At 39.5% G+C, this 25,263-nt stretch overlaps 1 protein-coding gene across 3 annotated transcripts in view; it reads left to right on the top strand.

Moving 5' to 3' along the window:
• Positions 1–246: 246 nt before the first annotated feature.
• Positions 247–25,263, top strand: part of LOC112564486 (plexin domain-containing protein 2-like) — a 32,094-nt gene continuing 7,077 nt past the window's right edge. Inside the window, exons 1-13 of one of the 3 annotated variants that reach the window (XM_025239334.1) lie at positions 247–396; positions 15,038–15,420; positions 15,718–15,834; positions 16,746–16,815; positions 17,120–17,242; positions 17,763–17,816; positions 18,074–18,138; positions 18,335–18,431; positions 19,557–19,652; positions 20,035–20,180; positions 21,172–21,426; positions 23,574–23,607; positions 24,001–24,125. In XM_025239334.1, the coding sequence (XP_025095119.1) occupies positions 303–396; positions 15,038–15,420; positions 15,718–15,834; positions 16,746–16,815; positions 17,120–17,242; positions 17,763–17,816; positions 18,074–18,138; positions 18,335–18,431; positions 19,557–19,652; positions 20,035–20,180; positions 21,172–21,426; positions 23,574–23,607; positions 24,001–24,125 (1,659 nt within the window). In that variant the 5' untranslated portion in view covers positions 247–302. The remainder of the gene's footprint in view (positions 397–15,037; positions 15,421–15,717; positions 15,835–16,745; positions 16,816–17,119; positions 17,243–17,762; positions 17,817–18,073; positions 18,139–18,334; positions 18,432–19,556; positions 19,653–20,034; positions 20,181–21,171; positions 21,427–23,573; positions 23,608–24,000; positions 24,126–25,263) is intronic. The other 2 variants (XM_025239335.1, XM_025239336.1) reach the window with 2 other exon arrangements.

Here is a 25,263-nt window from a genome sequence, read left to right on the forward strand (position 1 = left end):
AACTCGTGCCCGTGCACGCCGCAGATGTGTTTGAATAATCAAGTATCGATTCTCCACCTTCCCCGCGCAGCCAGCATTGCGTGGCCTTTTAAACGTTCCACGTACGTGGAATCAAAAGTAAAATGAGCCATGTGCTTCAAAGCTGCTTTTTAACGCAGAAAAATTTAGACATGAAAGGTCAAGACGAGCATTGCAGTCCACCAGTGTGTTGTGACATCTGCTTGTCGCCCGAGTCATCCCCTGCCGGGCCCCGCGCCCCGCCAGCCGCGAGACTTGACACGAGACCTGCAACTAGCAGCAACATGGCGAGCGGACTTGCTGGCGTTTGCTCCTATGCAGTCTGCTCTTTCGTTTTCCTTCTTTTGGTATCTACTGTTGATTCTAGGAAGAATGCGGGTAAGTAATTTATTTTCATTCAATTTTTTGTAAATGCGCGCTTTCCGCTTGACGTCGTCTGAAGAAAAGTGTTGTAACCACTGTCAGTAACTACTGATGAGATGTTGTCTGTTGATACCGTTGGTAACTAAATGCGCCGCAGTGAAGTACATTTATTTTTGCAACTAAATTCTCGAAATTTGTTTGAGGATCAATGTTGTGTTTGGATTGTATTATTTGGACGCTTTAATACATTCTGGACGGTAATACTTCTATACAAAAACACGTAATCTAGTATTGTTTCCAAGATCAACATCAGATCGAAATTCCTTTCGTTGAGCGGGTTTTCCTCGTACGAAAAAGGGATCGCCCAAATAGCAGATGTAAGAAAGATTTTTTTAAAAGTAGCTTCTGAGGTAGAAATACCTATACAGAAGCAGCAGTTGTAAGGTTCTATTCAATATTATCGCTTTCATTGTGGTTAAGCTGTGATAATTATGTTGAAATGAACGCAGAATCCGAAACATTTGGTGACATCGACATCATCTTCAAAACCAGAGATGTTGATTTTTTTTTTTTTTTAATGGCACCGCTTAATAATTTTAATTTTGAACAACAACAAAAGTATAATTATATAGGCATTATGACATGAGCTAATTTTTTTTTATTATTCAACTTTGTTATTTAAATTAGACCGTCAGTAAAAGTATAGTTTGCTTTTGGTTATTTCAAAAATTGTAATCAATTTTGCTTCTATAGTTTCTGTCATTGTATTATGTTGGATAATATGGCATTTGCAGCCCTGTGCTCCACTAGGGCGATTAATGCTAAATGTTCTGAAACAAAAGGGTAGGATTTAAATAAAAAAAGTTTTTAAAGAAAAACGAAACACTCCAGTCCAATAACCTTCAAGTAAAATTCCATGTTAACACTAACAGCATGAAATGTACTAAAAGGGCAGTATTTATTGAATGTGCTAAAACATACAAGAAAAACTAAATAAATTTTACAAAATGATTATTAATTAGTGAAAACTCCTCTAGAGAATGAGAATGTTTTGTTATGCTTGATTTTTCAAGTTTGTCAAATATAATTTGTAAGTAACATTGCAATATGGAAAATAAAGAAAAAAGCTTTATTATTTATAACGTACATTATACTAGCATTACACTGTCAAAAACCTGTAAGAAAAAACTAGAGTTCTTACTGATGCTTGATGAGTGTAAAATCAATTGTATTAGCTTGTAGAGGATTCTAGAATAATAGTTATGTTTAGCACTGTACTTCTGCCCTGACTCACTGCTGAAGTATATTCTGAAATATCAGATTTATAGAGTTACCCACTGTTAACATGCCATGCATGTTTGTCTTCTGTATTACTCAGAATAAACAAACCAGTACACAATAGGAACCTGAGAGGAAAAGCATTTTATGAGCTACATATTCTAACATTATACTTTTGCCTAAATTTACCAGCTTTTCTACAGCTGTTATATAGACATTGAACTATTTTGTACCTTGAAAAACAATGCTCTTCTTAAAAATAAAGATGCAACTTTATAATAAAGCATTAGATATTTTTTGGTTAAAAAATATGTCGTAAGGTTTTATATCAGTATTTACTTATTTCATGTGATGCACCATCTTTGAGATTACACATCTTTGTTCTTCACCATCTACAAGAGGATACCAACAAAAAAAGTGTGTGGGTCATCTTATTCCTAAGTGGATTTTTGCTTTTGCACCTGATTGACATATTGTGCTGAATGAAAATGACAGAGAACAAACAGCACCGCCTGTGTAATTGTTTTTGCTTAAAGTACTGGAAGTTTTGTGGCATCCTTAAGCTGTTAACTAAATGTATGAGTGTCTCTTATACCATGCTGCAGTTTTCTGCTCAATGATCCAGAAAAAGAAGGTTCAGTGTTTTTCCTTTCATCGTGGTCTACAAGAAGCTCTGTTTCAAAGGGTCACCCTGAAATCTTCTCCTTATCTTCCATGGAACTGCCATAAATTGTTTTGCATAAGCTTCTTGCCAGGCATCCTACAATGGCAAGAATGAAGATGTCTTCAAGAGAGGGTAGCCAGTGGGCTTTTCAGTGTAGGGTATTGATTTTCTGTCCAATGCAACCAAGCCCACAGAGTTGAGTGGAACTCACACTGCTAGTGCCTGTTGCCAACATAACCATCTGGGAAAGTATTTATAAGATCTGTGAATCACAAAGAGAGTGGATTATAAGCTAGAAATTAAAAACTAATGCATAATTAAATGGATTCATGGCCAAGATTTTACTCATATTGTGTGGGCAGTGTTCATGCATTATTAATGTATCATCTGCAAGGTCAATGCCATGTTTGAACAGAGTTTGCACTTTTAAGGATTAGCTTCTTTGTATTTCAAAACTGGCCATTTTCCTATCATCATTTGAAACGAAAGTTTTATTATTGGTAAAGGATAGCCCATTGGCTTCTCAGCACTGTAGAGAAAGTAACAATAAGTTAGAAAAAAATTAATAGAAAATAGGTAAGTGTAATTGTCAGGCATAGTTTTCCGTTTGTAGGGATTTGGAAAATCAAACTAGATCTGTGCCTTGCCTGTTTGTATCTGGTTCCTTTCTTTTTCCCTACTATCAGTTGCCACCCAGCTTTATCTTCCATTTGCTCAGTCTTACACTATATCCACCTCTACCCCAACATTCAGTGCCCTTTCCTCCCTCTGCATTTTTGTCTTTTTTTGTATTCTTTGTTTACTAAAAGCCTTTATGCATGTGGCATTTGTGGGGAGGGCTGGGCCCTCATGTGCTTTCATAGGTATGATGAATTTGTTCCACTCTTTGTTATAAGATATTTATTCAGCTTTCATAACCCAGTACATTCAAAACAGTCTATCAGTCTTTCCATGATGATTGCACAAGTTTTCTTCCACACAGCAGAATGGGAAACAACGTAGCAAAGTTTGTCATTATTTTCTTTCTTTATCTTTTTGATAACAGCACATAAAAGATGAAGCAACAGTGATCAATTTTGGACTGTTAGTTTTATTTCCCTCAGGTCATGTTCTTCGAAAAGGTCACCACATGAAGCAAAAGAATGAATTGTAACTAAGAGGCATTTGAGTTTCTTCTTGGGTTGTGGGGATACCATTTGATTTTGATACACTACCGATATTGCATTTCAGTGAATCTCCTCCACATCAGTTTCAGTTATTGTAAGCTGTGTGACTTTGCTGAACTCATTTTAACTTTTTAGAGAGATGTATTAGTCTAATTAAATTGTGATTTGTTTATGTGTATTAGTGTTGATTGCCAATTGCTGTGTATAGTTCACAGGTTCATCAGCTTCTTTGTGCAAGAAAGCAGGTGGAGAACTTTAAAAACAAAAATCATCTTTAATAGCTTTTTTTTGGTTAAATTTATAAAGATTTACAAATACATGGTCCAAGTCTCTTAAGAGCATGAGAGAATGACAAGAAGATACTGTACACCAGACCACCTGTTATTGATGAGAAATGATTAATGCTTTTGGTTTGCACACTGCTTGTAAAAAGGATTCCTTAGATGATTCAAAGGTATTATTTACGGGGATGGGTGAGGGGTGGGGTGTAGAAGAAGCAAGTGGTGTTAGAATCGCCAAAAACCACCGTAAACAAAACGCTGACAAAACCTCGAAAAGCTGTTAACGTCAGTACCTGAGGCCGTCATTATCGGGCGGTGCTCATACAGAGAAAGATAAATATGGAGGCTTCCACGGGTCATTCAGCAATCGCTCATCTCCGTTCTGTGCTCCGACTACAGGTCTAGTCTTTCCGCGGGCTATGTGCTGTTTTGTGTTCACGACGTCACAGGGTGTTGGCAAATGGCATGGGTAAAGAGCACATCAGCCCTGGGTTTGGGAAATTGTAGGTGACGGGGTTTTCGAAGTGCAGCCTATTCAATCACTAATAATAGGTGCAATGCCTGGAGAGATGTGACATCCTGGTTTTGGAGTGTACCCCGTTGGATCCGATGGTCAAGGGATGAGTAAGGAACAAAAGACGCGAGGAAGTCGTTGAGGACTTTGTGACAAAACGAAGGGACTGTAAACATTTTTTTCACAGAGTTTTGTGAGATGGCCAGGACATAGCGAACAAAGACATCCATAAAAACAACGCGAAAAAAAATGAATGAAGAACCGACGTGGGCTTAGCAGCTAGAGTGGTTGGAAAAGGTGCAAACTATGTATGTGAAGATATATGGAGAGTGCGATAATCTTTGCCAACGAGGTGGAAGAAGAAGGGTCATATATTTCTTGGCGTTCAGACGGAGTCGCTTCAAGTGTAGCCCGTGTGATGTACGCAGGCATTATTTGCTCGGCGAATCGTCATGGTTTCGTTCTCGACGTCAAAACTGTTGCCGAAACAATAAATCAGAAAGGCTGCGTTTAAAAAAATGTATATGATTGCGCGTGCAAGGAGCAGAAAGGGCTTGGAGGGCGTGACGAGAACTAGGAGCAGAGAACTGTTCTTCCGCTAAATAATAAGGTATAGACAGACCCAGGCGGTAATTTAACTTGTACAGCTACAACCCCCTTTTCCTTAAAAACGTGGGGAAAAATATTTAAAAACCTGCAATAAAGGGTGCGATTGGCACTCTCTGTGTGTGTCACACAGTCAATATGGAAGTGCTAGTTGAGGGAAACGGGGGAGTGAGTTGTGACGAGGGCTTGAGGGAAAGCTGAAAGTCGTGGTTTTCTTTTGGGGGCATGTCCGTGCGGCGTGACTGCGTGACATTGCCCTCACTCTTACCTCTTCCCCCTCCACCTCTTCACACATAATCCCTGGGCAAACAGTGTCACGCCGTGTATGGGGGCGATGTTACCTGCCGTAGGAATGTACCTTGGCCTGATGACCTGTGTGTTGTACCTCCACGTCCGCTGTCGTGAGGACCCCTCTGCCGTGTGGCTGCTTCACATAATACAGCATCTTCTCACTCCTGATGACACTCCGTTGGAATGTTTGTTGTTGTTTGTTTTTGTTTGTTTTTTTTTAATTTCACTGAAACGAGATTATGTCAGCACCTGTACTAGCGTGAATCATAGCTTTGGGCTTGATAAACATGGTTGGTGGTGGTGGAATAGGGGGATCTATCCGTTTTGATGTCGCCCGTGTTAACGGGGTAGGAGGAAAGAGAGGATAGATGTCACCAGAGTGACCAGACGCTTGCCGAGGCAGCGACACTAAAGTTTCTGAAACTTGGAAGACAATAAATCTTGAAAAGCCTCTCCACCTTTACGAGTTCCAGTCGGGACCCACCCATCGTCACGAGGGCAGGGCGAGACGCAGCTTCCACACGTGACCCTTCATAAGCCCAGCTTTGTCTGTCGATAGTCTGTGTGTCAGGAAGGTCAGCGTGCGCTGTCTTTGTGCCACGCCGAACACTGCAAGAGTAGAATGGTAACCGCAGAACATTCCTCCGCTGCCTGACACGTAGCCAGAGCATCGCATCTGTTGCGCGTGCAGATCAATAACAATAATAATAGTGTCCCTTTAGGGAGGTATCTCCGTGGCAAGAGCGGGCGTAAGAGCTACTGTGCGTCTCCCTAGTGATAAGGCTTATTGGAGATTTGATGGGAATGGTCAGTTTTTGTTTTTTTCTCTCCCGTGCACACACACACATGGCTTCCCATCGCGTAGAAACAATCCAAACATGTAAAGAAAATTTTCCAAGAGGGGTTTGAAAACTCAAGTACTTGGCACTGGGAGCCTGTGAAGTTAAAGTCGTGAAAGATATAAACCAGACACACGAAAGCTGACATTTTGTCATTACTTATTCTCAAATGTCAGTGACATAGTTTTACTTGTGTACGAACTAATAACGCAGGCGATATCTTGATATCGGCGATCAAAAGGATAATGGTATTTAACGTGTACATTGATGTACATTTTCTTCTGCGACTGGTCGATAAAGCCCCTAACAATATCAGGTGGGGAATGAAGTGTCTGAAAACCCCACGCATTATTATTTATTGTTATTGTTTATGGGACATTGCGACTCTCGCGGGCGCTCGCGCACACACACACTCACACACACGCTTTCTCTAGAGAGTGATCGCGCATGACGAGGCATTGTATGAGTGGATCTGCAGGTGGTGAAGCCAGTGATTCGTGGCCTTCACTTTATGCCACGTCACTACCATTTTTTTCGCTCTTCCCCTCCCTTCCCAAATGTTATCTTCTGCTTAGAGAGAAATCGTAAAGTGGTTCACAAGTCACCAAGACAACATAAAATGTTGGCGGTAAACTTGTTTCTCCCCACTCTGTATCATTTTTATGAGTAAATATTTTATGGCCATGCACCACCAAGGCGTGTCCAGCCAAATACCAGGGCTTCGTGTTACGGTCTTTGTGCGGTCTTCTTCGTGACTGTTATCTGTTTACCTGCTTACTCAAGCAGTGACGAATTAGTCCGTGTCTTTGCATATATGAGCCGCCGATGTCGTCTTCGTCTCACTCACTTATCGAGCTTTCATCTATCAACAAGCTTGCTGCTGGCGCCATGGCAGATTAAACTGCCACCCGTCCACAGCCTAGCCACGCCCAGTCCATGTTTTTGTTGTTGTGTTATTTATTTATTATTATTTTGCTGCACGTGACACCTAGCTATAGTTGGCCGCCACCATCACAGGCGGGAGAGGGAGGGAGGAAGAAGTAGAAACACTCTCCTTAAAATCCCTTAGGTGTAAGGCTTGTCCGGGATTTGACGAAGGGATGTAAACGTTTCTCCTTAACCAGAGACCGGTCTGAGTGCAGACTGAACAAGGAGGGAAGAGGGTTGGGGAATGAGCTGCTAGGTCTGTCGATGGTGGGAATGGACTGTAGAGGTCTGGTTTAACTATTGTGGCTTGTGTGGAGTGTCACCTTTTTAACAGACATTTGTCTCGGTCCTTGGGCATCGATGGGGAGCTTGCGCGACAGTGGCGAGATAGTCATCGCTGTCGTCTTTGTCATAGAATCAAATTTAGCCGATGAAGTAGAATCAAGATTTCAGTTGCCGATGTCCTCGGCTTGGAGCTTGCACATGTGTGTGTGTCTTGACAGAATCATTCGCAATCCAGACTCGACAACAGTGCTTAAAGTTTCTGGGGGAATTATTTTCAGATCCCAAGGAATAAGAAGAAAGTGCAGTAGTGTGTTAAGCACAGAGGGGCCTGGCCTGGCCATGTTTTGGTCGTATTTTCGTTTCATGTCATTTCGGGCCGCTCCGGGCTTGCGATTGCTTCTTTCTTGCGGAAAATGGAATAAAGTCAGGGTGAAGTCGTAGATTTTTTTTCCCCTTGCTCCGCCTTCCTGTTCCCCCTTGTCATTTCACTGCAGTGGGAAGCTCCGTTTGGGTACTAAAGTAAAAGAAGACCACTTCCTGTCAGAGAAATGAGGAGCAGCGGACAGAATTGTGGGAAAATGTGACTGTAGTTTGCACGTTGCAGGTCTGCTTTAAATTTAATTTGGATTGTGAAAAAAAAAATACCAGGCGCATTGGACAATACGAATTCCTTATTACTTCCCCCCCCCCCCCACACACACACACACTCCATAGTGCGATACTGTTATATTCATGTCTTATATCGGACTGTGTTATCCTATGCTGTATTTTTGTCTATTCTGTTGTTTGCGAGCGAGCGAGCGAAGAAGGCATGCACGATTGGAGAGATAAGGAATAGAAGGCTTTCTTATTTTGTAAGATCAAAATTAGAGCATTGGGATGAATGGAAGGGTGAGAACTGCGTGTTTCCTGCTTGCATCACATGGCACAGTCGCCATAGGAAAAGTGAATTACGATTAGAGAATAGTTTATGTTTAGTATAAACAGGAAAGCTTACTCTAGACTCTAATCTCTTTGTCCTTTCTGTTTACGTTGCAATTTCTCCTGTGGTACTCAAGCGTGCAGCCAAATGGCGTGCCACCTTTCCTTGCCAGAACCGGTTTTCCGCCGACTGGTTTCGATCTTGGGTACTGGTGCACCAGGAATCGACAGGCTTTCATTTCTAAACCGCAGCCAAAACTTGTTATTCACATTTCACGTAGGTGCAAGAACATTTCACACGAAAGCTTTCACACAGCTTGTTGATTTTATTAGTTCTTCAATTATTTTATTTGTGTGCATGTTTTTATTAAACCTGACTTCGTATTTGTAGAATTCGGGCAGCCTCATTTCAGGGTTAAAGCAGCCTCAAGACAGCTTCTGCAGCTAAGTCTGGATTTCCCCTCTCGTCTAGCCTGGAGTTTTTACAGGTTTGGTGGTTTTTAAAGGTAGAGGCTATCAAGATGCCGTTCAGTCAGTCAAGAGTTTCTTTGTTTACACAATTGAACATGAAGAACGAATATCAGGATGAGGAGATAGAGGCAGAGAGCGAGCGACCAGATTCAATATAATTCGTTTTTAATATTAACATTTGAAAAGACTTTATTGCGCAGAAAATGGTGAAGCTTCCCTCTGCAACTCAAGGTTTCCCCGCCTGCCCCATTCTTACACGTTCCTCCCCAACCACCACTCCACCCCACACACACACACGCACACGCAACCGCCATTCACACCCACCCCTTATCCGCATTTTTTTTTTTTTTTTTTTTTGATCTTCCGGATTCTTAGACCGTTGCTCCCGCGATGAGCCTCCAGTCGCGTGCCAAGCCTCTCCTTCCTTGAAGTGACAACAGCGACAAATCAGGACAGGGCACGCAGCGGGACCATTGCTTGGTGAAGGGCATGGAAGAGTGGAGAGACGGTGCTTGCCGGCAGCTTGGCTATGGTACATCCAAAGGTCCTCTTGGGTGCAGCTGAGGACGTCTCATTTATTTTTGCAGTGTTGAGTATGTTGAGATGGGGACAGTGTTGAATCCTTGTGGAAATCGCGCACTACCAAAGCTCGTCAAAAATAAAAGCCACATGAATCACGCATCCACTCAAAGCATCAAATGATTATAGTAAAACTAGTTACTCATCCACTCATCAGACAGGGCTGTCCGGTGACGCAACGATAAGCGTGTCACCATGAAAGTTGGCTGTCGTGGGTTCAGCTCTCGTGTCGGGCATGCTGCGGTTTTTTTTTTTGGCATCTGTTTACTTGGCTGGCTGCCTTGCCGTGATATAGCCTTAGATCCTGGCTCGGCGTAAAACACAAATCCCTCCTCCCCCGACTCATCAAATAATTATTTCAACTGGTCACTCATCCGCTCGCCTTACAGCAAGTAATAATTCCAAGCAAATAAACATTACAGGGTCAAACACGATACGAGATGAAGCGTTACACAGAGACATTTTATACTCTGGGCGATACTGATTATTGAGATGCAGACTGAGATAGTGATTGAGAAGTTTTATGTGTTATAAGCGATGTCATTTGACTGACCAGCTTTATAGATTGTCAGATTCTTGGTTAATATAAAATATAGTTATAAATGATATTATGCTGTTGTAGCGTGACCTCACATACTGGATCTTGTCTTTGATCTTTATGTTTGTTCGTTTATAGACTGGAACTGCTGGTTTTGGGCAGGACGCTTCTTAATTACATTCAACACTATTTTCTTATTGTAGACGTGTTAAATCGTTCGGCGCAAGGATCATAAAACAAGGGACACATTAATGGACAAAATTGGAATGGTCTGTGTCAGAATATGAATGTCCATCGAGTGGTTACCTCTCGGACGACCGGTTGTGAAGTTGCAGATCCTGTATTTGATCGAAAATTTACATGAAAAGTGCAATTTTTTTCACTTTTTTCTAGAATCCGTTGTAACCCATGTGGTACAAGGGGCATGCAGAGAGAGACAGAAAAAAAAAACAACCAATAGAAACCTGTTTCCACAATCCTGTCAGTGTGTTCTTTGTCAAAACGTGTGCAGGGTTGGTTCACTGTTATCTGATGTTTTGTTATGTATGTACATATATTCTGAGCGGCGAGGGAAACCAGGTGTGTGTGTCATTAAGTTATATTGTTTGGTATACGAGTGTTCACAGTAAATATAGAGACTTGTGATCAGATTTTTGTGTGCGTTTTATTAATTAGAGTTTTAAATTTCCGTTTGAAAACCGGAGACTGCGATGAGCTGTGTTGCCTCCGCACAAGGGCGGTCCGGTGGCACAACGGTTAGCACCTGTCACCAATACAGTGTGGATTAGTTGGCCTGGGTTCAGATCTTGTCATAGCTGCGCTGTTCTTTCTCTGGCTGGCTGCTTTGCCGTGGTATCGCCTTATAGTTGCTGGCTCCGCGTTAAACACCAGTTTCCCCTTCCCTCGCCTCTGCAAGAAGTGTTTGCTCGGTATTTCAAACAAGAAGTATACTTAATCACAATCAGTGTTAATAGAAGAAAGGATAGAAAGAAGAGAAGCTGCAGAAGGACCACCACCACCAGCAGCAGAAGAAGAAGGAAGAGGAATAAACGAGTTTTTCCCGCAGCCTGTAATTACTGGTACAAAGGCAAGATACGCGAGATGTTTGCGCAGTGCAGAAAGCCGTTAAGGACGGTATAACTGTAACATGATAGTACGCACCCAGCCAACAGAACCCGATACATTCCAGGACCGACATTGCCGCTTAGATTGGGGGCTGGGAGGGTGGTTAGGGAAAAAAGAAGGCAGGAGAGTAGGGTGGTGCTCCGACGGCAAGTCATTTTCCATGTATATGATGGCCGCAAGCTTGCACGGGACCAATTGTGGTCCGGACGGACAGGCTGGCCAGGCGTTGCCGCACCTACTTCGTGCTTTGTGCCTGGAGTCACGGCACGATGTGTGGAGAGTGCGCTGTGCCAAGGTGGCCCATCCTAGCGACCTCGAGCGGGGCTGACTCCATGTGCACACATCGTCGGCGGTCATGCTGGAACATCCGCGGTAACAGGGCCGTGCTTAGGGGCAGGCGGACGAGGCATCTGCCTAGGGCCCCGCGCTTCAAGGGGCCCCGCGCTTTTGATTGTGACCTATTGACGAACATTACAAATAAATTAATCGTAGGCTTATGTTGTAATGTGTATGCAGCGTGCTGTCAATGATAAAAGACGAGATATCCCTGAGGAAAAAAGTGACTTTAGATCCCAACTAAAACCGTGTGATCGTGGCGTGAGGGCCCCGCACATGCCCTTTGCCTCGGGCCCCGCGGGGGCTAAGAACAGGCCTGCGCGGAAATGCAGAAGAAACAAGGAGTCTTGCACCTGAAAGCACGCATCCTCTTGCATCACGTCATCATAATCCCGTGGCTGGCCGGTCAGTCAGCTGGTTGGTCAACCAGTCGGTCTCCAAGAGCTCAATTACCCTAGCAGGTTCCGTTGTGAACTGTCGTGGCCAGCGTGGCTTCTACACTACCTACAGCTTGATCGTGTCTCTGAGTGGCGCTCATTTCTTTCATTTTCCATTACTCTCCTCGGCTTTGCTTTTTTTGTTGTTTTTTTTTTATTTTTGGTAGTTAAAATTGGCAGTATGGAATAATAAGCAGACAGGAGATATTGTCCTGTGATTTGGTTAGTGGCAGTCAGCTGTCTGGTGAGTGTCATCGCCAACGCCCCCCTCAGGGCTTGAAATGAAAATCTATAAAGGAAGACCAGCAGAGAGCAGCGTACGGGCGCACGGTACACCGGCAGACAGGGGTGGAAAGATGAGTCCAGCGATAGATAACCAGTAAAGCAGTGTGCAGGCAATAAAGCTACAACTGGCAAGTGACATATTCCACCACCTAAGCCCTATGCCTTCTCTACCGTCTGGGAGCCAGAGGTCGGGTCATTGCTAATTGTCTTTCTTGTCTCAGGCTCAGGGAGTGTGCAATTTTATCAGGGATAAAGAATTGAGTCTGTCGATCCTCTTACCAGACCCACGACCATGGGCAGGCAAGACTCAAGGTTCCCTAGTGTGTGAGAGGCAGAAAGTCTTCAGCCATCTGTGCCCGAATTTCTTTTAGCTTTTTTCTGGTTCTTTGCTGGTTCTTTGTTTTCAGGGATACACATTTGATACACTGTCACAGATAGCAATGAGTGGTGAAGTTTATAGCTGTAAGTCAATCCTGAAAGTTTATTGGTCTTGAACTCAGCCCTGGTTATCCCTGCTCTTTAAGGCTTGGTTTGGATATGTTGATGGATTCTTAACAGATAACATCCACATGTGAAGCGTCATCTACATTCACCTACATCATGGATGTGTATAGGTGGATTGCTGTCTGCCAAGACCAGTGCTTAGACTCTTGCAAAGTTCTCCGCTGTTAGTCTTGGCAAGCCTAAACAAAGAATGTGACTAAACCGCAAGCTTTGTAGTATCATGCCTCGTTTTAGTAGTTAACTGGTAAAAAATCGTCTACCAGCAGTCCAGTAATACAAGTTCGTGCCTGCATCGCATGGCGGGCCATATTAGTATTTTAGACAAAACTGGGAACTTTGTTTAGTAAGAAAAGAGAGAAAAGCTTCTGAAAGAGGACAACTTAAACTTCACCTTATTGTTAAATTTCAGAGAGCTTTTGTGTGACATTTGAAGTAAATGGCTTTTGTCAATTGGGTTTAAAACAAGTTATCAGGTTCTGCTTCCCATACCCCGTCCCTTATCTTGCCATCAGTATTATGAGTGTGGCAACTGTGGCTCATATAAAACCAATGACTTCGTATGAGCCACTCATTCTCTGCATGAGATCCAGGGCAGCCTTCTCAGGCACTTGCCTCTCGAATACTTGGATTCTCCTCTCCATATTTGAAAGCAATTCACAGGATCAGTACTACAAGGGATTTGCACAGATTGTACTTTGTAGCAAACCAGATGTTATGGCTGTATCAGATTATGTCCAGCCTAGCCATTGCCAAAAAAAAAAAAAAAAAAAAAAAAAAAAAATTCACTGTCATTCCATTGAGAAATGTAACTTCTAAGACAAATTGTGTAAATTAGCTTAGCATGTAAAAGTAAACTGATTACAAAGTTCCTGTAAGTTTTATTTTTAAAGTTAATGCCACAGTACAAATGCATACAGTGGAATATACTGCAGCTGGTTAAAACTCTTCACGATTAAGGTCTACTAGACCACAAAATGTGTCTGGCTGAACTGTTACAATACTGAATACTGTTTATAAATGACTGGCTAAGCTCAGTACAAAATACTGCTTTTTAAAATCAGAGGGAATGACTCTGTCCCATCATGGAATAAGACATAAACATCACCGTGCACAGAAATTGTACTGTCATGGAAATCTGTGGATAAGGGTTTTGTTGTGATCAAAGCTTGTATCTTGAGAACAAAGCTAGTGAGGGTAATCTACAAATTTTAGTAAAAATGCAGAATATCTTTCTTAATCCTTTTGAGGATTTTTCTATAATAGTATCTTGTAGTGAATTCATCCCACTAAGTTTTGGAAATATATTTTGTACTTTGGCAGATCTTGTAACACCACACAGGATTTCCAGTAAAATAGTGGTCTTTTCAAACAGCCATGCCTGATGTATAGCAGTGAATTCTAGAAAGAATTATTTTTGAAGTATAGCTGCAAGCTTTTACCAGTCGGTGATATTCACAGGCTGTAAATGAAATGTGAGCATGATTGAGAGGGTGAGCTAGGTGTGTACAGAAGCTGTTTGAATGAGAGTTCAGCCACCTCTCCGTAGATCCTGAAAATAGAACTGCCTCATGCAGATAATGCAGTTTTATCTTGCAGGGGATAACTCATTCTTGACATCTATGGCTGCCTTCAAGAGCAGCTTCCTGATGTTGACAAAAGTATCATATTTCACAGTATTTGAGGATTTAATGGGAACAAAATACATTAACATGAACCTCACCCTTCACAAAGCACACCTGCATACAACATAAAGCACAAACTAATGCATATTTCATCTCACCCCCAGCTATACAGTGATTTTGTAGATACTGAGGGCAGAGAACCGATAGGTAGAGATTGGACACTTTATACAGGCCACATACAAGTGAACACTTTAAAACACCTGTTGTTCCCTCATCTGTTTGTTCTGAGCCTGCATTAGCTTACCAGTAAACAGACAGGAGGATTAACTATTCATGGAATAACAGAGATGGGATTAATGGTCTTGGTGAAGTTGAGAGTGATTAGGCCTAGCAAGGAGGGATGACACATCCAGAGATATTCTTCTGTCAGTCCACTTTTTCTTCCACAACTACCTATAGGTTTTTCTTTTTTGCCATGTTGTGTGTGTGTGTGAGCATATATATATACACACACACACCGACACCCTGGCATAAGTGCAGTTTTGTATGTGAAGGTACAGGTGACTCAAACTTACATGAAGTTTTAATTCCAACAGGCAGGTTTTTATGTAGAAGAAAGAGGTAGGTAAGGGTAACGTAGAGGTTGTAACAACAAACATCAGTCATGTGGTTTAGTGCTTATTTTTACAACAAACCATATCTAATCACTGTCCATAAGCCACAAGTGTGCCCAGCGTTTTGATGAGGTATTGTAGGACCATGACCATTATCCCTGTGCTATCAGCTGTCATCATACCTAGTCACGCACCTTGTTATTAGATTCTCTGGTATGGAATAGAAGAAAATGTACTTGCAATATTTTATGTCCCACCACATTAATTACTTAGTTCCTAAGACAGAGGTTTTTTTGGTTTTGTTTGTATTTTTGGAAACAGAAGTTATTAGCATTTTGGGCTTAATTTATTTTGGGAATAATGCATGTTGCAGACTTCCATGTGGAATACCTAGTTGGCAGACAGTCATCCAATATTCAGTATACAATCCGCAGTCTGCCAGATGACAGTCTGCATCGCTATCGTCGACAGGTGGTGTCTTCACCTGCAGACAACAGCTCTACATCTTCAAGCAACACAGCAGATGAAACAGCAGTAACTCATGCCACGCGCAACTCCAGCACTCCCTCACTCACATCTCCAAGCACTGCATCAGCCACTACTAATATTAATACCACAACCTCACCAACAACCAGCACCACAGCTACTAACACAACCACAACTGCCAAAGTGACTACTACCACAACCCTGAAGACATCCACCACTACCAGCTCTAAAGAGTCAACAACAACAACGCCTCAAGTTACAATAAAGAAGGTAACTGGACTAGGAAGTGGATTAGAGGAATAATGACTGTTATGACAAAAGTTGATTTTAGGTAAATTTTGGGCATGTCAGCTTATGAAAAAAAGTTTAGATAGAATAGTCCATTTAATGGCATGCGCTTCCATTCTACACATATTGCAATGTCTTTTTCAGCAGAATACATTAATATTGTCTTTAAAACATATTATGAGTAAAACAAATTTGCAATAAGACATTAGAAATATTTACTTCACTCTGAATGGCAATGAGGCATCAGAAATATCTATTTTTCTCTGATTGGCATTTCAGGATAACCATAACTACTATATTTCTGTCATCCGGCCAGACAGCAGCAAACTTTACTTCACTGAACTCCTGAGTCCCACTACTCAGGAAACACTTAGCTCTGGACACAGAGTGGCAGTGGTGAGTGGAAGCATTGCACCTGTTTGTTCTGCACTAGACTAGACAGTTCAAGTTTGTTGGCAGGGAGGAAGAGCTCCTAACATATTCAGTTTACATTACAGTGGAAGACTCCAAAACCCATTCCTATCGCTCACAATCAGCTTGTTGGTGTGTTTAAAACTGCAAGTTACAGTTAATTTATCTTAAGAGTCCATTCTATAATATATATTAATACTTTGTTAATATTATGACTTTTGACAAATTGTTCATATGGTAAATATGATGTCACCAGCTTTTATATCTCATGGTTTTCTCTGTGACATTATATTGTTTGCTTAAAATGATGGGTACTTAACATTGTTTTCATGATCAATCAACTAGAGAGGACTGAAATATGAGCATTGGACTCATTTCACTATTGCTGTTTGGACTGTAACATTTAGACGAATCTTAGCTTTCATCCCCATCAGATGTTTTAGCAAAGACTGGGTACCTGTCAAATGTTCTAAAAGTTTTCTCTTATGTATGTCACCCACAGCAGTGTTTAGAATATGTAATAATCTGTCAGCAGATGGGTTTAGTTTTGCTGAAGTACCTGATTAAGGTAGACATGATGATGACCTTACTTCCTCCTTTTACTTCATTTGCTCTTTTGAAAGCCAGAAGAACTACATCTTAAAGTGCCTATACATTATTTGCATTTGTAATTTCAGAACTATATTCTCACCTAATAAATAGTATAAGTAAAGAATTTTGCTCCCAGCTGTTTTACAGGATCTGTTATGAGCATCTAAATCATGTTTTATCTTGGGTTTTATCAGTATATCTATGATTTTAGAGCACGTCAGACTACAATGTTGACCTGAAACATTTTCTGATGTGCAGTTGTGTATAATATGTAGCAAAGAAAATTTATTTCCTTTTTTTCCCAGACTGTTGCCCTGCCATTCAAGTTTCGGTTTTATGGACATATCATTTCAAACATCACTGTTGCAACTGGAGGTTTGTATTCCTAGAATGACTATCTAGGTATAAGTAGGTTTGCAGTGTCAACAATTTTAAGATTGCCTGATAATTGTTTTCTTTAAAGCACAATACCCAGTATTGAAATAAAATGATTCTGTATGTAGGCATATTTTTGACTGCATGTATATGGGAAGGGGGAGAGGGGTATTTTTGTATTTGTTCATGTTTGTGCTTTGGATATATGTGCATGTTTGTGGAAAAAAGAGAAGGGGGATAATTTCTTCTGTTCTGAGCAGAACAGTAACTTTTTCAAGATGATGTTACATATTTTCATCGCTAGGATTCATCTACACCAGCCCATTCTTACACCAGTGGTTGACAGCCACACAGTACATTGCACCCCTCATGGCCAACTTTGACACCTCCACCACCGAGGATTCAGAAGTTTTATACAAGCAAGTTGGTTAGTGATTGATCTATATTACTTTCACTGGTATCTCTCTTTATCCCTCCAAGATTAATGAAAGAGTTCTTTCTTTTAGCTACTCCTCATAACTTGACAGGAATAAAAGTCATGTTAGTATTAAATAATTACTTTGTTATCTTATTGAATATTTGTGTATATTTGGTCAATAGATTCAGCAAGATTATTTCTCCTCAGTATCTACATGAAACTCTACTTTAGCAACATACTCAGCAATAAGATGTTGCTTGTTAGTATTGATAACTGCCCATCCAGTTCTGCGTAATAGTGGTTTCATGACAGTGTAAGCCTGTTTGCAGAATTGATTTTCAAATCTTTATGAAAGCTTAAAGATTTCTCAATAATCAGTTATATTTTATGTATATACTTTAGTTTTATGTTTATTTATATAATTATATAGTTTAGTTATATTTTGATCCTGTGAGTATATAGAAGTGGCTAGAAAAATGGATACGGAATGGGCATATATACTGCTTACATTTACAACTGTTAATTGCAGGCAACGAATTTATTGTGGAATGGCGCAACGTCCTGCTTAGGGACCAAAATAATAGTAAGTATATGTTCTGTTTTCACCATTTAGAGTACATTCAGATCTTTTACAATATGCTCTGCTTTTTATTCAACGTCTTCAAAGATAAAGTTTTTTTTTTTACTTTAATTGTAAAGAACAGTTGATTACTGCATGCAAATGAAAATACAGTATATGCTGTAGTAAAATGTATTTGATTCTAGATCAGAAAAGTTGCCTTAACAGGTTCCTCAAGCAAACTTTATTGAGGAAAACTGTTTTTGTTTATATTTATGCAGCTGGGGCTTTTATTTTTCAAGCCAAACTAAAGAATGATGGCACAATCACATTTGTCTACCTGAAGGTAAGAGGGCTTCAGTCTGGGCTTAATATAGGGCATATTTTCATCCAGTGTTGTCTTTGTTATGTTTTTAATTTACATTATTAACTTCCTTTCAACTGGTGACTGGCAATATTTTAGCAAAGCAGCTTCTTAGTTAAATGATTTTTGCCATTCATTATGTTGATATGTCTCTAAAGTTTGGTGGCTTTGTTCACAGCTGCCTGTTCCAGTGGCAAATATCTCCACCATAAATCATCCAGTCAAGATTGGTCTATCAGATGCTTTCTATAATGACACCTTTATCCCACAATATGGTGATATCTTTTATACATACATTCTTACCTGTTATCATCCTTCTCTGTTCCTTTTGATATACTTTGAGCATACAAGTTTATTTATAATCTTTTGAAATAATCTATCGCACAGTATATACACTAGTACATTTGTATCATACGTTTTATTCACAGCAGCAGTTTTGTTGGGATAAAAACTTGTTTAGAACCAAACAGAATTTTGAATTACTTTAGAATAACAGCAGCAACAGTTCACTTTACTAGACATCTTTCCCCACCATGATTGCAAGCTCAGTGGGCTTTACAGACTGTCACAATCCAAATGAACTACAATCAAACACTAAGACATAGATTGCAAAAAACCATAGCAACAGTATATTATGCTTCTAGATGAAACTCAAAGGGTGTTGTAGAAGAAAAACAGAACAATGTATGATGAGGATCAAGCAATCAGAATCAAGGTGATGATCAGTCTAGCAGATAGAGGAAAAAAATGTATTAACCACAGCCAATTAGCAAGAGGTGTGTGTATGGGGGTGGGTGGGGGGGTGAATCACTCAAGTTTTTGATTAAGTTAGATTGCAGATTTACTAACAATTTTTTTTGTTTAAGGTATCCAAAACAAAAAAGCTATTATTGTACCATAAGCAGGCAAAAAGTGCACCATAATATGCATTTATTAATACTGTCAAGATCCTTGTTCCTGTCTTTTTGTATGCATGTAAAAGTAATGACATTATATTATGTTTTCATGTCCAGTTTTATAAGCAATATCTTATATGATAAGACCTCTGGCATAAATTTTTAGATCTTTTTACATCCCTGATGCTAAATCATATGGTTTTAGGCTTTACTAAGCAAAACTCTTTGCATGGTTTGGATTGTTTTTAAATGTTTTTAGATGGGAAACAGTGATGTACATTATATTGAAACAAGTGTTGTACAAATTGTTATGCAGTTGCTAAAGTGAATAAATTTGAATAAATTTTTGAGGTAGAATGTGATGAATCATTTGTCAATAAATATTTATCCGAAGATTAACAAAAGAAGAATCATAAAAAATCCAGCATGAAGAGGAACATATTGGAGGGATGAAGATGTAGATCTTTATTGACCTTATAAAAATATTTTTATTTCTTGCTTCAGGAATAAAGCGACGAACAATTTATGAGTACCACCGTGTATCTTTCATGCCAGAGCAGATTGAGGAGGGTACTGTGATTATTCTTGAACCTCTTCCCAGTGAGTGAACGTATTTTTTTGACACTTGTAAAAAGCCATGCCTTTCATCCTTAGTAAAGTTTTGTCCATGGAGATTTGGGGTAGTTATGTGTTGTGTCTAAAGTATAATAAGCTTCGGATTACTGAAAAAATGCAGAAATCTCACTTCCAAAATATCATACATATTAACAGCTCTACATTTTGTTATAGGACAACTCTAAATTGTTGAGATGGTCTCTCTGTTTGCACACACATATATGTATAGCTTGCTTCCTGCAGTTTGCATTTGGGCTAACCAACAGTGAAGTTAATGGAACTCTAAACTTATTTAACTGAAATGTGTATATTTAACTACATAGTGCTGCTTTAATATAGTTGTGTTTTCCCCATTTTCATATTCTAGCTTGCAACACAATTGAAGATTGTAAAACATGCACAGAGCATGTAAATGTCAACTTTGATTGCAAGTGGTGTGAGAAAGTGAGCCGTTGCTCAGATGGACTGGATTGGAATCGCCAAAACTGGATTGAACAAGGCTGCACAAATCTGGTTTGTATTGATATATTTTCATGCATGATAAAGACTGTATTTTAGTTATTTCATTTAAGAAAGCAATTTATACTTTTACTTTAATGCGAAACAAAGATTACATTTTAAGAATATCATTAAGAGAGCACTTGACTCGTGTTTTGCCAACTTCCCCAACTTTTTTTCCCAAATTTATAGCATTCAGATTATAGTACACATTTTCCTTATGAATAAAGTTTGCATAGACATTTAAGATTTCCATTAAGGTAAGAAACATAGTGGCTTTGCTTTTACTGCATGAATGCTTTATATCTAATATTTTGTTGCCCCATAGTTATCTCAGAAAAGATATTGAACATGCTGTGTCTCAGTCTTCGTTGGATGTGGTTTGGATTTGCAACATGCGTAGCAAGAAGTAGGCAGTGTATACACTGCTAAAGGCTAGGTAACCTGTGGCTATCTCAGCTAGTTGCATGTGTGTGTGGTTTACAGAAATCTGGGATGTAATTAGGCAGAGGGTAGGTTAGTGCTTTTTAAAAGGTAAGAGTTGGGATTGGGGAGGGGTTAAGCCTGGATCTGGACAAACCAGTGACATACAAAATTTCCGATCTTTGGTGCTTGGCAAAAAAGTACCATTTTTAAAAATAAAATTTGGTGGAAGACAGTGATGTATTTGAATTGGGGACTGTTCCAAGATTCTGTTTTATGCAAAAAAATGGTAATTTTTGTAAGAAATGTCACTTTTAGCGATGCTGAAAACCAGGGACTTTCCTTAGGTTATATGTATGCATGGGTGCATGTGTGAACATGGAGGCATAAGTACATATATGTAGAGGGAGTGAAAATTGTGTGAGAGAGAGAGAATGATAATGAGAAAGATAATTTTCCATGTGCTTTTTATGCATCCATGTCCATTTGACTGGCAGATATGATCTAACTATTGAGACAGAGATGACATATCTATATCTCCTAAACAATAGTACTCAAACACCTGTCTCCTGTGCGTTGGCAGGCTTTAATTCAATCGTCATGGTGTGGTGACCTTGAAAGAACTTCATCAGCAACAACTGCATCTGCAAGTTCCCCAAATATTCAAACCGGCACACACACTCTTGGTGACCTTGAAAGAACTTCACCAGCAACCAATGCAAGTTCCCCAAATATTCAAACTGACACACACACTCAACAGACCACCAGTCCAATCAGAATCACATACCGTTCAACAATATCCTCACACATAGAAGTACTGACATCTGAGGAGTGTGGGGTAAACAATTTTTTTAATATTATTTTATTTTCTATCCAGCTATTGAATGCAAGCTTTATCACATATCTCAGCTTCAAAACCTACTCTGCGCGACACCTAGCTTTGCAGAGTATCTTTATAAACTAAAAAGATCATGTGTGGTGCCACCTTCTCCCTGGGGAGACATTCATTCTTTCCCTCACCAAGCCCCTTTCTCCTCCTCCTATCTCTTTCCTTGGATGCTGTTTACCCACATTAGGCAAACCTAATGAAATAAACTGGTTTATGTACATATAATAATGGAAACTTATAATAATGCACGGCATCACCACCAATCTGTGGAGACCAATAATGATAAATGAAAGATAACAGCCAGTGGACAGTGAGGTACGTATAGGCACACTGAACATCATAAAGATGAGATACAAGAATAGAACATAAACCAATGGATGAAGGTATAAAAGGATGTGGTTACTTTAAACAGCGTGAGATGGCATCGTTAACATGACAGACAGTATTGCCAGGGAGTTAAGGAAAGTAATTCAGGGATAGTGCTTTGTGAACAGATATGTTTTCAGGGAGCGTTTGAATGTAGCCTTGGAGTATATAGTGTGGATTTTTAATTTTATATATATGTATAGATAGGTTTATGTTTGGTATGATCAAACCAAGTATCAAGCAGCAATCAGAAATATGAAATTTTCATGCTTCTGTTGGGTCTTGCTTCTTAATGCTTTCAGTTACTGATTTTTCCTTACTTGGAATGGTTTGAATCTCCATGTAGTTTGTTCTTTGCTTTTCCATGAAGAAGCGAACAAAGACTTACTCCTTTTGCTTCTCAGTTTCTTCTTCTGTAAAAACTAACAACTTGATGAGAATGTAATCAGGCCTGATAAGAGGGATGGGGCAGAGGAGATTATGTCCTTGGGCCCGCAGCTGTGAGGGGTCCCAGCCTTGGTCAGTGGATTTTTTCTCCCCTTCTTCTCTTCCTTTTCTTTTTCTTGTGAAGATTTTAAAGAATGAGCTAAGGAAAGAACACCCAAGCATTAAACATGCAGATGCTGAGTTTCAAGTCTGCAGTATACTATTTCCAGGCCTAAGGTAGGAGGGCCATTGGGGTAGCGGGCCTGGGGTGGGAATAGCAGGCCTTCCTCACTCTGGGGATTCTTTTCTATGGAGTGAGGTACGCATTGAGCGCATCTTTGTGATGCGGATACTAGCGCGTTATAAAACTACATCATCATCATCATCATCATACTACAAGTTTGATCCTTTAACATCATTTTTACTCGTTTATTAACCACTAACACCCACATTAATTACTCTGTGTTCAAGTAGGGATGTAAATTCTAGTGCACTTGTACTAATGTTTGCAGTCTATGTTACGTTGCTGAGTAAAATATTGACAATCAAATTGTAAGCATATTAACAGATACTGGGAAAATAATTTAATTTTATAATTACAATTACAAAGGGCCCAGAAAGGTCGTTTGCCCCTGGGCCTATACTGGCTTTTGGCAGGCCTAAGTGTAATTCAATCATTGTCCACAAAGGAGAAGCTGCTAATACATATTTACTTTCAAAATTTTAGCATTCAGTGACAGCAACAGACATATCCAAATCTGGAAAGAGACAAATTGTCAGTCAAGATAAGAAGCTTCTTCCAGTTCAGAGAACAAATATATAATTGGTGATCAGCAGCTGATTTGTTGTGACACCTTTCAGAATTTTTTAAGTCAGAATGAACCATTTATGCTCTTAACTTTTTATACATCCATCGGAAAAAAGGAAAAGTTATATTATTTTAATGGTTTTATTACCTGCTGTCATTTTGGCTTACATGTTTTTCTTTGTTTTTGTGAAGACTGATTTAAAGTTTGGGAGCCTGTTAATGGGCTTAGAGCCACTGTGCATTCACTTTCCTAACCATATATCTGAGTTATAGTAAACAAATGTTTTAGGCATTTACATGCAGCCTACACATACACACAAATGTTACATATTTTTCTTTCTTTGCTTTTATCGTCAGTTTAAAAAAAGATGACATGGTCACCACTCTTTGAAATACTTATGACAATATGAACTTCCATATTTTCTTATTTTTGTATTTATTTTTTTTTTTTTAGCTTTACTGTTTTATTTTTACTGTTTGTTTTTAATTTCTGCAGCAAACACAATCCAGCAAGTGTGACAAAGAAAAGAGTAAGTTTGTTGGGCTTGATCTTTATAGGCTCAAAGAAATTGTGATGTAAATGGAGGTCAGGTGTGCATGTTTGTTGACACTTTTCTATAAAGTAATAATGCTGAATGATTCAGTGTTGTGACAGATTTACAGTAACACATTCCTTCATATTGACGGAAATTATCTGATTACACGTGTTTAGTTTTATTTGAACAGCTAATTGAAGCTGCAAACTGATATATATATATTTTTATAACTTTTAACTTTGCGGCATTTTAAAGATTTAAAATGTAGTTTATGTATGTACTCATAAACCAGAAGGTTGATTTTGTAGAAGATAAAATGTATCTTAAGCACAAAATACTTGCAGGTATTACCTTTGTTAGTGGGTTTTTCTTTGTTCTCATGTACAGGTACAAACGTGGCTGCAATTGTGGCTGTTGTTCTTATTCTGGTACTGTTGTTTGGAGGTGTGGGTTTCTGGGTTCTGTATGCCTACACTCATCCTACTTCATCTTCTGGCATCTGGCTTATGGAGGTAAGTGAGCAGGAAAGTGCATAATTTATGTATGGCTTTTTTAATCTTGGAGAGTTGTGTCACTTTGCCTAAAAGGCTTACGAGATCAGCTGTCCTCGATTTTGCTTCTGTTATGGTCATTACATAGTTTCATATAGATATCAACATTAGATCTTCATGTTGGTCTTTACCTTGGCTGCATTTTGGTCCATCTCTTTGATCGTATATAATAATCTTTACTAAATAGAAATGCAAACAGATTTGATCTATTGGCCATATTTCCACTTTGGTATATTTCATTTACTTCGGTAGAGACCTTAACTTAGTTGCAATGAATAAACTCAAGTGATTATTTTCTTTTTGTTGTTTAATATGATGTCGCTGTTCAGTATTCACTAATATCGCTAAGCCTTGTGAAGATTTTTGGCTACATATCTTCATCGTTAAAGATCACCTGTTCCTACTGGAACAAAGCAATTCTTTGCATTGCTCTTTTTTTTTTAAATTGTTTTAAATTGTTGGACTGTTTTGAGGATACTGTGGATATTTTTCAGCCAGAATATGGCACTTAACAAATTATTATTATTATATATGTGTGTGGAGGGAAGCTTTTGTGATGTTTGGTCAGGTGTATCATGGTAATCTGCATTTAAACTTGTCCGATGTGGCTTTGATTACTTATACTCAGGTGTGCTTTCCCATGGGAAGAAAATAAAAGTACTCAGAAATGATGTTTCATTTACCTCAGATTCACTTTGTTTATTGTGATCACACTTCTATCCTTTGAATGATGTAGACACTATTGGTTGGCGACCTGAGTGACGTCAGCTTATATGGCTATCCATCCTTGTCAGATGCTAGATGCATGTGGCCTGGGGCTTCAGTGTCCTCAGAAACACTTCATCTCAAAGGCTTCAGTATTTTTAAGATCCACTGTCAGTGTCCACCTTTCATAGGGTGGGGAGATTAGTTGTGCAGATATAGACTGTCAGAAAGATAATACTGCTTTCCATGTTGAGTTGAGTTTGATCATTACTTCTCTATTCTAAGCAAATCTGGCCTCTATTGTTGATCTTTTCATCCTTTGTTAGGGTTGATACAAAGTATTTTGAAACTTCAACTTTTCCATTTTGCTTTCATTCTTGGAGATCTTGGCATG

The sequence above is a fragment of the Pomacea canaliculata genome, linkage group LG5 (assembly GCF_003073045.1).
Source record: "Pomacea canaliculata isolate SZHN2017 linkage group LG5, ASM307304v1, whole genome shotgun sequence".
NCBI classification, from domain to species: Eukaryota; Metazoa; Mollusca; class Gastropoda; order Architaenioglossa; family Ampullariidae; genus Pomacea; species Pomacea canaliculata.